General features: G+C 38.1%; 1 protein-coding gene across 2 annotated transcripts in view; it reads left to right on the top strand.

The window, feature by feature from the left end:
- Positions 1–12,840, top strand: part of LOC131974592 (EGF-like repeat and discoidin I-like domain-containing protein 3) — a 110,882-nt gene that overhangs the window by 22,539 nt on the left and 75,503 nt on the right. Inside the window, exon 2 of one of the 2 annotated variants that reach the window (XM_059336969.1) lies at positions 5,783–5,809. In XM_059336969.1, coding sequence (XP_059192952.1) covers positions 5,783–5,809 — 27 coding nt within the window. Of the gene's footprint in view, positions 1–5,779; positions 5,810–12,840 lie in introns of both variants that reach the window. The other variant, XM_059336968.1, reaches the window with a different exon arrangement.

Genomic DNA, 12,840 nt, shown 5'->3' with positions numbered 1-12,840 from the left:
CCAAGTTTGAATGTTTACGAACGGTAGACAACAACCCCTACATAGTATGCCTTCAATTAATGTCTTCATATGTAAAAGTAAAGGGTCAACCACTCATACAATTTATAATACTAGTCATTAAATAAATCCTATTGTATTAAACTAAACATTAAAAACAAGTTCCTTCACATAAACATACACCAGGTCACTTTCATCAAACGCATCATGAAACAGTCTGTCTCCCACGACTGTATAATGGATTGCTATCATAATTATAATTAATGCAATCATTGTGTTGACCTCTCACCCAGACAAATGTGGATTCATCAAAACAATAATTTCATCTTTATTGTGAAAGCCTCACAGGGTCATGGGATTAATGCTAATGCTTCGGAGACAACACTGGAAAAAGTCCAGAAAATATTTTATGCTACCTCTTCCCACTCATAACAATCTAAATGTCTTGACCCTATCACGTTAAACCTAATGGACAATTATTTATCAGAGTTATGCATATTATTTGAAATCTTTAAATGAAAATTTATCAAGCACAGTGTTATTTTTTTGTTGTTTTGTTTTTATTAAACCTCTACACTACTTACTTTACTCTTCTCAATTTTCACACTATCTACTACATCTCATTAACAAGCCTGCCAGTCATATTCAGGTTTAAGGCAGGTAACAGGTATCTTATCAAATCTTTGTACTCCAGTTTGTCACCTCAAGTGAAAAAGTAGACATGTTGTTGCTTCTATTCTCTGTTGGAAAAATCACTTACACTGACAATATTTGGTGGGACACTCACAGCTGTCAGGAATTTAAGCAGGGCTTGTAGGAATTTAAGATTGCTACATTAAAGAGAAAAAAACTCAGCCTCAGACCAGATGAAACACATTGTGAAACTTTAACACAGAACAGAAAATAAGTGTTCCCTTTCTGCTTGCTATTATTGTACCAACTGATTATTTATTCAACTAGCGTGGTCAATTTTATACAGTGAGATCAATCATTTTATCAGTTTGAGTGATGAATTAAGCTTATGACTTACAGTCCTGCATTTTCTATAGTTTTGAGAGTTTTTCATGTGTCCCTCACCATCTCTGATTCCATTTATGTCAGCTTGTGAAACTAATCATATGGTTTATCAGACATGATCCAAATACATTTCATACTCTCATTCACTTAAAATTAACCACTTTCCTCCTACCACCATAGACAAATATATCACACCTATCAACTCTGTAAATCTCCAAATCATTGGTGATGCATTACAAGAACGCTTAAAACCCCTTATTAAAGCATGCATGTAACATGCCATTAAGTTTGTACCAGCACCCTTTATTTTCTAATTCTGATAAATTCTTGTTACATTTTGTACTAGAATTAAATTGAAAATGCTAGAAACTAGAGCAAATCTGTCCTTAATAACTGGCTGTGATATGCACCCTGCTGATCCATCATAATTAAGTGGAGATGTTTCTATTGAGATTTCACTGCTAACCCTTCCCCCAATTAGCTCAACATCAGAGCACTTAGCCCTTACTATATTATAGGCTGTTAAAAATAAAACCACTTGCAGTATATAGCTATATATAGCATTGTGGCTTGATTTTGAGGCCAGTCTGTGTATTGGTGGCTTGTTTGCTTCTTCTTCATACCTGATCTGAACAGTGATGTGCTTATTTTGATGTAATTCAAATCTATATGCTTCTTGTGATTGATGCATTGAGGAAATCTATTGCAGGTTTTTATCACTTGTTGTCTCAGAAACAACACCACTGAAGTTGCAGTCTTTTTAAAAATACAGAGATGTGCACAATTTCTTCTTAATTATAGCTCTTTCAGTTGACAGCATTTAATGCTTCCACAAGCCACTTAACAAACATTGTCCAGCACACAATGTGGCACCATGAACAAGCTGCTCTACCCCACTCTGTACAATTGAATGAATGAGTTATGCACATGTTGGTATTAACGGTTAGTAGTAAAGGGGTGCACAGTATTCCCATGTAACTGTGATTGATAAAGACACAGGTTACATTTTTAGATTTAGATTAATAGGTTTTATAAAGCAAACCTCAAAGTAAGTATTGGGAAGGAAACAGATTTAATGCTTTTGATCAAATCAATTTATATGTTTTTAAATTGATTATTGATCCATATAGTGTTATTGATTTTATATAACTTATACAGTGTGATTAGATGCGAGTGTGTGCATGTAAAACAGGTCTTTGCTGTTAAAGGGAATGCCCAATCAGCCACAATAGAAATATTAAAACTGCTAGAAACCAAACATATTTCCCACAACCCAAACCTGCCATGTTACATATATTTACATATGTGAACACCTTAATATGTATGTTTTCATATATGCATATGCATTTTCTTCATATGTGTGTGTACTGTATGAGTTTTTGTACTTGTTCGTCCTGTGCACCGGCCCCCTCTATCTCCACTGAACACCTTGAGGTCACAGCAGCCCTATGCTGGACAGGCTTGCTGCTTCCCATTTAGATTATGGATGGTTATTGCTGCCTCCCGGCTGTCAGTCAGATTAAACCAATATGCTCCACGATGACGGCTCATCATGCAACAGAGAGGACCTTCTCAGAAGGAGGAGGGGCCATTTAAATAAGTCTTCTCTAGAACCCTCCATGTTTTACAAATGTTTTAGTGCTGACCCAAGATGCATCCATGTGTCAAGTATTTGTTTTACAAAACTGAGCAATTTGCTAGGTTATAACATTAGGACTGGTCTTACACTCCCTGGGATGACTACTTTAAGAAAAACATGAAAAAATGCACATTTTACTAATTACCGATATTAAGTATTTTGTTTGACTAGTTTTGCTGATAAATAGTGGGAAAAATTAATGTACCTTGTTTGATGTTATGTATGCTTACAGCTCAAATGTGTGTCTGGGGTTTGGTTTTCACTACTTTTTAATGATAGACATTAAACTGAACTGACTGCTTAATGTTAGTGTTTATATCAGAGCATTTTTGGAGATACAGTACGAAGCAAGCACACCCGAGTGGTAAATCTTGATTGTTTCAAGATTCATTATAGATTTGTTACAGCCCTACTGCTGAGGGAAATATGCCGGTTTTGCTTTGATGACCACTTTTATGGAAAGGAAATTGAAAGATGGTAGATTTGCAGGGTTTTACGAATTGAAGCATTTCATTGAAATTCCAGGAAATTACTCAAACAAATGTGTTTTTATTTTTAGTACTATTTTTTAGTACCAGAGTGGTACCACTTTCCTACTATTACTATAACTATAAGTGTTTTTCCAATATATTTTTTTCTTTTGTGGTTGTGTACACAATATTACAAGTATTTCCACTTGAATATGTGTGCTGTTCATGGTCAGACAGACAAGTAGTTGTTCAAAACCAGTCTGTTAGGCGATTTCTATCTGGATAGCAATAGGCTTTGATTAAGATTAAGGAAACAACCATTGTGGTCAAGAGAAACCAATAATTGACTCTTGGTACATTATGCATGGAGAATTACTTCCTCCTCAAGAAGTTTTGCTATAACATTGTCACAACATCTTAGCTTTTCTTAAATGACAGTAAATTACCCGGAAAATGTAAACATGCATCCTTTTAAGTGTTAAATCAATGCAAAGTAACACTCCTGATTTCCCCACACACCACACACACACACACACACACACACACATATAAATATATATATATATATATATATATATATATAGGCCAGTTTTATCTGCTGTGTGTACTGTTGAGGCATTTCCCCCAGACTGCTGACCAGCTGACTGGTTGTTTCACTATCTCAGTGGAGGCAAACATTCTTCTCATCTTCTCATCTATTCATTAAATGGGACGTACATTTTCCCTTGTCAGACAACAATAGATAAAGAGTGATGTTTATTTCTATTGGAAACGAACCATATGATGCAACTCGCATGAGGCATTTTGACTCATCTTAGGGAACACCAACAATTGAAGACATACATTCGCCACCCCAGTGTGTTGTACAACTAAGTATTTTATACACTCTTATGATTCACCATTTCAACACATACAACACAATAGAAACTCCCCTTTTTATGTCTTTATATTCTCAGCATGTGTATTTATGTGTGGGTGTGAGTAGTTGTCAGCACTCTGAGGCATGGTTTTCTTTGTCTTTGTTAGTGTGTAATTGTGTGTGTACACTACAGTATAGACTCGCTTGTGTGTGTTTTGACCCCTATGGTAAGAGAGGAGAGGGAATGGCAGAATGAAAACCACACTAAGTGAAGCGTGGAATGTGCTTGGTTTAGGAATTACATTGGTCCATGTGCATGGGAAAACACAAAGAGGAGCGTCTACACAGCCAGACGGATGAGAGGTTGGGAAAGTGCTTGGCTTTGGCTCCTTGTGACTTCAATTTTAGTTTTCTCTTTCAGTCAAAGGAGTGTTAAAGGCTGCGGTTCGGTCTTTAATTCTGTCTGTTTATCACAGTGGTGTCTAAGTGAATCTGTTTTCCTCTTCAGTTTACTGCTACCGAGGAAAGATTCATGGCTGCTTTCTTCGTTGAAATCATTTGTTCTCGGGGTGTCCTGAGTTTGTCAAAACAGTCCGCCTGGCTTGTCTTTCCTCGACATTTCGTAGATATACTGAATACAGACCCCCCAGAAATAAGGTACCGCATTAAATTAGATTGGCAATATAAAAGTTTTTAAAACCCTCTGAGAGCACTTTGTGAAGCGATTTTATTTTCACATCCAAAGACACCACAGGGAATGCATACTGACGGAGCACTGATGTTTGGTTTGTGGAGAGGAAAAAAAAAATCTACTCTGCATGTTTCTCTGTGTTATGATTAGAAATGATTCTTTTCTAAAATGGATTTGGATGCATTTACAGATGCATGAAACGCTGGCATCGATAACCGTCTCCATGTCGGCCTCATGATGTATGTGGCCTTAACCCTCTCCATATGGTAATACCTCATTAGTATGCAACGCTGTGGATGAAAACATGTACATGACATTGAATCATACTTTAATTAAGCTAGCATGCTCATTTGTAGGCAGTATCATTAGCTATGGAGGAATAACAGACATGCTTCAGAGCACCAAATCCCAATACATTTATGTTTGTCCATCCATCCAATGAACTCGTCCAAGGGAAATGCTTCATCCAGTAACACGTTTCTGATGATCCCCATCAATAATGGCAAATGTTATTCGTCATCCAATGCATCTGATGCCCTTGGTCATATGCCACCATAGCTGTGTCCAGCTTTCAGGCACATTTTCGGAGCAATTTTACAAGTGATGATTGAGATGGAGGGTTGTGGTAATGGTGGCAGACAGGCCAAATCTCAGCCACGGAGCTGGGCTGGGGCTTAGAAGGCATGGATGCAGCAAACAAGTATGTATGCCACAGGGGCTAATCCTACATTGGTCCAGAATGATGAACACGTATTAGTAAAAGGCCACCGACCAGGACGTAGCATTGTAGCCCTCTATAAATGGGGGGATGGGCTGTGACATGGTGCCAGGCTACTCGTCACGGTGGCAGTGTGGAGTGTTTCTCCTGGCAGGGTGTTGTACCCTACAGGTAGCAGGTGTGTCTGGCTTTACATACTGTACGCTTCCTTGGATTACATGTGAAATGTTACAGCACATATGGCAGTGCACGGTGCAATTAATAATATAGTTGAATCAGCAGTGTTGCATGCAGCTGAAGCAATGAAAACTGTCACATAGTTGTGATAAAGCTAATATATTTTTTCTCTCTTCCCCTCCTCCCTCTCTCCTCCTCTGTGTCTCAACAGCAGCAGATGGTGAGGAACCAACTTCAGCAGGTGGGAAATTTTTATGCTTGGTAACGTGATTTCCCCTCATTTGTGCATATCTGTGTGTGTGTGTGTGTGTGTGTGTGTGCAAGGAGAGAGAGAGAGCTCTTCCACTTTCTAAATCCTGGCCAGGCCCTGTTCTTGCCTTCATTACCACTTACTCTAATTCCTGTATCGGCTCACTGTTCATGCCTGGTCAGCAGCACTTATGATTATATCATTTGGTAGTTCAGTTCATAAGGCAGTCCTATTAAACCTTTTCTAATAGTGTGACTCATGAGAAATAGCTTGTCTTTGTCTGGTAAAGAGTTTTGAGATTGTTTTCGGAACCTCACAGTCCAGTGATTGCTTTAGCTTGATTGCTTTTGTGAATACCAGAGCTACACCTTAGCGTCATTTCTAGGGCTATTTTTTAGATCACTTGTAGTTTGTGTGTGAGCGTTTACTTTATAATCCATTAACTGAAAAGCAGCATTAATCTACAGCAATTTCAATTTATCAAAACCTTACTGTCTCTTATTGAAAGTACAATGCATTGCATCCTTAAATGGATGCCATTAGCATCAGTCTGAATGTGCAGCGCATCCATTCCCCACGGAGTGGATTGAGTGTTTTCTGCTTTTCTAGAGAATCTAATAGTCAGTAAAGTAAAGATCTGTAAATTATCATACAGAAACTTCCTTAACATCTTCTTTAGAGACCATGTTTGGTATTCAGAAGTACAGCTTCTCATTATTGAGGGAATGAATGCAACAAGAGTTTTATTACAAAAGCAAGACCACGGAGGACAACAGTAAACAAGAACCTGATTTATCTTCATCAGTGATATAATTAAAATGTCACTTTACATCCTGGGGAAGTACCACAGCTGAATACAAACTTCCTACTTCTAAGTGCATCCTCGGCGTCTAATTGTCTTTCTCTATGTTTCTTTCATTAATATTAATATCTGTTGGTTTATTTGAGATCAAATGGGTTAAAACAAGAATGATTTATTTAGATAAGACATAATACCCCACAAATCAAAGCGGTTTGTTGTTGCAAGGCAAAGCTTAGTGTAATCTTACTCTAATCAGAAAACAGAAACATAGAGCATGTACACACATGTAAGTGCATGCACTGCACACACATACACAGAATATGAATATACATTTTTTGTGCTGTATGCTGTAAACATACAGTATTTCATCCACTTTTTAATCATTTTTTTTGCATATGAATACCAACTATAAACATACTGTAATTGATTTTTTAAAAATGTTTTATAATGTAATTTTATTGCAATAACTGCAGTGAATACTGTTGTTTTTTATGTACTGTACACAATTCAGTAAACGGAGGCAAACATGGCAAACAGCACAAGAAATGATTATCAGATCTGAAAAATGACCCGAATTAGGTGTGGCTTGTGACTACTGACCTGGAACTGGACTTAGAGAGAAAATAGGACAGTGCGACGTGTAAGGCCAAATTACTTGTGACAGGTTTGAAGAATTTAGCATATCAGCTGCTCTTTCACAGCCTTCATATCTTTAATCTACACATTCAAACCCCTTTTGTCTGCACACATATAAAGGGGACTGAAGCTGCTATTAAAATTGAAAGTTTTTGGTTTAGAAAGAGAAATTCTGCTTAGTGTGCTAAACATGACTGCCTATTGGATTTCATTTTGTCCTCTGCCCCAATGGAATAATAAAATGAGGAAATTGGCTGCATTTTATCTACATGAGGTTGGATTCTTTCTTTACATCCAACTCTGCATCTATTGCACCGAATGGATAATTCTTGTTAACAGTAAAAATAAAAAGAATTGAGATGATTTACTGTACCATTCACCTTTTGCTGCAAAAAGTCTCACTTAGAAAATAATTGTCTGAACGTGATGTTACACTGAATATCAATAATGCATATACACATATAGTATGGGCTTTACCTTTTTTCTTGATGGTATGGTAGACACTTATGTTTAATAATGTTTTATTCCTCAGTGACATTATCACCACTTTGATTACTTTAATGAATTCTGAATGTTAATTTGTTAAATGAGCATCTTTTTCTTTATGGAGTCCCATTAGTCACACACAGAAAAAAATATCGCCTCATTAAAAGTGTATTTAAATCATGTTTACCCCCTCTTTTATAAAGAGGAAGTGATTTAATGGGCACTTTCATTATGTATCAAGAGGCTCTAATTCTCAAATATCCACATTAAGAAAAATGTTCCTCTTCAACATCCATCCTCTCAAATCATCACACACTCGAAGCTCTCAGCACCAGTATATGAGCTCATCATATGCATGACAGTGTATTAAGTAGAAAATTCATTTCTTGACATTGAGTCTTCCAATATAACAATTAAAGACAACGAGAGAGAGACAGCGACTTGCTCATTCATGTGAGACCTGAGAACTGTGTCTCTGTGGCGTGCAGGGTGCAGTTCTTTGAGAGGGCTCTGCAAGGGGTCAACTCTGGCTTCCACGCACCAACCGCAAATTGAACATTTGCAAAGCCCATCGCAGAAGCGGCACAAATCACATCACAACAAATTCTATAAAAAGCACAAGCCCTGTGGTTGCATTATGTGCACTAGAAATACCTCGGATGCAACTGAGACCTCACGATGCATAATTGAGCCTTAAGGTTAAGTGGATAACTAACAGTCTGTTTGCAGAGCCCAGAACAGTGGTCCTCCTTTGAACAGGTTGGAGCCAGCCTCTGTCTGTTTATCTTAAATCTTATTAGATTACAGCTAATCTCTTACGAAATACAATGTGGCATTGCTCACAAACATTACAATCATGAAAAATGCCTTTTTTTTTTCAGAGAAGACCTTTGGGAGTCTGGGACACTGCTCTGACATTTTCATGGCATTTAGTCCCTGACAAGACAACCTCCATTTCTGCCTTTCAAAGAAAGATGCTGATCTTCAGCATGACCTCTCCATTTGGATATTTGTTTGACATATTCCAAACCATTTTATTTTTTGCGTGATTCTTGCTACTTTCAACTCTAAGTGCATTTGTCTGACATTGTCAAATGCTGATGGGCTGAAATGGCAGAGTGGCAAGGGCACAGGAGAATAGGAGGCCAAGGACTCACTAAAAGCATGAACGTACGCCGGCTCACGCTGAGAGCACTGATGTAATATTGGTGGTGCCGTGCCAACTTTCATCAGTCGAGGTGAAGGATGGGTGCAGTGACCATGAGCCTGTGAACCAGTGAAGCCATCATACAGAGAGAGGCTGGGTTAAAATAGATTTGACACAATTAGGCCATGTCAGATTTCTCTGAGATGTGGCTCGATGCACACTCGGAGCCGAGGAACTTTAATGTAAATTTCACTCTCTTGAGGCAGGTAAAATGTGTTTCTTTTTAAAAAGATGTAATAAAAGGTTAACAAGGCACTGGATGGGCTGGCTTGTTAACTCAGGACTGTGTAAGACCGAGGATATTGGAACTGAAATTCAGACTTGACAATTTCATTTTCAGTTTCATTTTCATTCAGTCAATTAAGTTATCTACTGCACTGATTCTCAAAGTGAGATGCAGGGACGCTCTGCCAAGGGGTCTCTGAAAAGTTTTCAGATTCATTAATTTAACCCACTTGTGGCTGCAACCCAGATTTTGATTTTCCCTTTGTCAAAGTGTTCTCTGGGCTTGACGAAGCAAAAATCAGAAGAAATCAGTCAAATTATTTGGAAGACAAGAGAGGTTTACTGTTACTTTAAATTGCCTAAAGTATGTCCATTAGTCTGTACCACATTTGTTTGGATTATTTGTAATATATTTCTAAGGGTAAAAACAAGGTGTCATCAAATTTTTCCACAGTACATACATAGGTTTGGGGTCTTTTTGCTAAAAAAAAACAAAACATTATGAACCTCTGATCAACTGAATGTCCTAAAAATCACGCTTTTTTCAGAGAAGGTAGTGGGTGTAACTGGGGAAATATTTCTCTGTGCAGCTGTCAACAAAAGCCCAGGTTCAGTGCAGATGCTTGTTTGTGTTTAATAAGAGTATCGGATTAAAGACACTTCCTCCACGGCTGCTGTAAATGGTCAGCTGACCCCACAACCTGACCCACTTCACTGGGATCTGCAGAAATCTTTATCAAGGAACATTCGCTAATGCTTTGCCTGACCTCCTCATGACCCCAACCAACACAGAGGAAGCAGTAGCAAGACAGTATTACTTTTGAATGCATTGTGTTGTCAGTGAAAGAGCTGTAATTCTGTGTTTTGTTAACCTTTTTTTTAAATAGAGGATTGTTCTCTGAGTCTCTTGAATGGAAAAACACAGTGAGGCTCAATTAATTATTTCCCTCTTATGAAATTAAGTGAGTCTTAATACCTCAAGCCTCTCAGCCTCAATGGTGCATTGTAAAACTATGTAATTTAAAGGGGCTCTCATTTAAGGTGCAGTCTAATGAATTTAGTGTTTGCACATACATTTGACACAAGCTAATGTTTGTGACAGCTGTCAGCTAAGATGTAGGAGCGCATATGTAGCTTTAACCCTAAAAGCATTGTGCCTGTGTGATTGATCTATGGGGGAAACAAAGGATTCTTTCCTGTGTTTAACCATTGGTCAGGTTTTCACAGCTGATTGATTGGACTCTCTTTGCAGCCAGAAAAGAAATCACAGAGCTCGTGCCGGACACAACACAGGCTCACATCAATCACTGAGCGAGTGTTGGCTTGTACAGCAGATCAGCAGCTGACATTCACACAAGAAAGCTGCCAATGTTTCCTCCAGACATGCAGCACACAGACATGCATCACACAACATGCACGCAGAGTGAAGAGAGCATCAGCTGACAGTCTGATGAGATCTCCTCAGATGACACAGTGTCCACATGCCTGCCTTTTCTGGATAAACTTGCCCATTTTTTTTTAACTAGTTTTTGTCCTCTCCTTACTGCTTCCATCATGACTGTCATCCTCCAATCATAAAATAATACATTATATTGCAAAATGGAAAAGGAAAACATTGTGTTGCCTAGTACCGGTTTTTAGCCCATCAGCCACACATTTATATATGCAGGGTTCCTGTGGATCCCTAAAATGCATTGATTTCATTCATCTGAAAATAAGGCCTTAATTCATGTTAAATTGTCTTAAATTAGGTTTTCAAAAGTCATGCTCTAACATCACATATATACAAATAGCAGAACCAAAAACACATATTTTGTTTCCAGCTGTCCAGGCACAAGTATAGTGAATATTACCTATTCAACTTAGATATAAGCGAATGCATACAAGGCTCCATGTATTTTAGACAAAAAGTTTTTTAAACTTGGCAATATGGGAATCAAGGCTGTGAAATCCCATAGAGTGAGAAATACTAAATCACCAAGTAAGTCTCCAGGTATTTCACAATTTTGTTCAATCCTCATTTCTTCCATAAGACAAAATAGCAATATTTTATATTACAATAAACTTGTATTGTCTAACCGTGACTGATTTATGTCACTTCATGTTTTTTTTCTTCAATTTTGGTTACAGTAAATTCCCAAATTTAATTCTGAGAAGCATTAAAAAGTCTTGAATACAACTCTTGGAACACTATCTGTATGTCTTATTTTTCCAGTAGGTTTTTAAAGAGTTCTGCAAATGGCAACCCACTAAGGACATGATAGTAGCAAAGGCAATTACACATGGTGACATCCTGTTAGGATGTGCAGGTGGGTTGAGATAAGGTGTTGACTCTGATTTAGGAGTTCCCTGGAAATCCCAAAGTATCACATGAGAACAAATCCAGGAAATTAAAGAGCGTGAGTCAGGCCTCAGAAGAGTGAAATACGCACAAACTTTTTGGGTACCACAGGTCAGAAAAGTGGGGTCACAGTTTGTTCTGACCACATTGCTTGCCTGTACTTCGTCAGTGGAATCTGTAGTTTGATATCCTTTCATTAAATCCTGCACAACGCTGTTTTTCTAAGAACTCTTGTCGTCCAGTGTGTGTCAAGATTTTTCTCTAATAACGTTAGTTTACATTCCCTCAGCAGAATAGCTGAGAGATCTAATATGCTGATTGAATGTCTTGTTTTTTGTATTTGTGCTAATGTAACTGTGGCATCTGATCTTGCCTCCATCAGGTTTGTTTCAGACCATCAGGTTTTTGTCTTTTTTCAACCCAGTGTGTAAAAATATGCAGTGTTTCCCTCTCCTTGAAGTGTTCTTGGTTTAGAATTGTTATCCAGCTCCATAAATCACAGTATCAGTAAATCAGTCTTTTTGAAATATTGCTTTGTAATCTATTTGAGCCCCTTTCTATCTAAAATATAACACATTTTGGACTCAAATGTAGGTGTCATACAGAAAACACTCTCTGTATCTCTTCTCCCACTCTTTCTCTCTCCCCCTCTCTGTCTCTTTCTCTCTCTTCCTGTCTCCACCTCCTTCCCTCCCTTTTTTTTCTGCTTTATGCGCTCTCCATTAGGGAGGCTGTCACTGCGCCTTGGTGCGACTATAGATCGGCACGTCAAAACAGCCCTGAAACCTGTCACCCCCCCTCTCCCTCAGAGAGCAAGGGCCTCTGTGAAAGCTATTATACGTTCCTCTGTTCAACTGATTAGCCACCGCTCTCATTATTACTGATACAGGTCCTGGCTTTGAAATGGCATGACTTCGATAGGATTAACTCGTTTGTAATTCATATCCAGAGGCCTACTAATTCCAACAGGAGAACAATAATAAGGTTGCTCATGGTGTTTATTTATTTATTTTCTTTCCTGAGTTCATTTTCAGCCCATATATTCTCTGGGTTGGGGCTAGCCTTAAATGGTTGAGCAGATGATGTAGTATACAATCCAAGGCCGCACCCGTTTACTTGACATTGTCAAATTTTGTGCTCATGGCTGCTCATTTGTCAAATTGACTTAAGAGGGCATGATAGCCTCACCCTTGAGACTTCTTCTTGTTGCTTATCAGTTAAAATGAAATAAGAGACCTGTCAAAGCGCAGTTTACCTGTCAACCATAAGATATGACTGTAAAAAGACTAGAATAGAAATTGCATCCAGAGACAGGAAGCTTAAAA

The sequence above is a fragment of the Centropristis striata genome, chromosome 7 (assembly GCF_030273125.1).
Source record: "Centropristis striata isolate RG_2023a ecotype Rhode Island chromosome 7, C.striata_1.0, whole genome shotgun sequence".
NCBI lineage: Eukaryota > Metazoa > Chordata > Actinopteri > Perciformes > Serranidae > Centropristis > Centropristis striata.
This window is presented reverse-complemented; position numbering and strand designations above follow the sequence as displayed.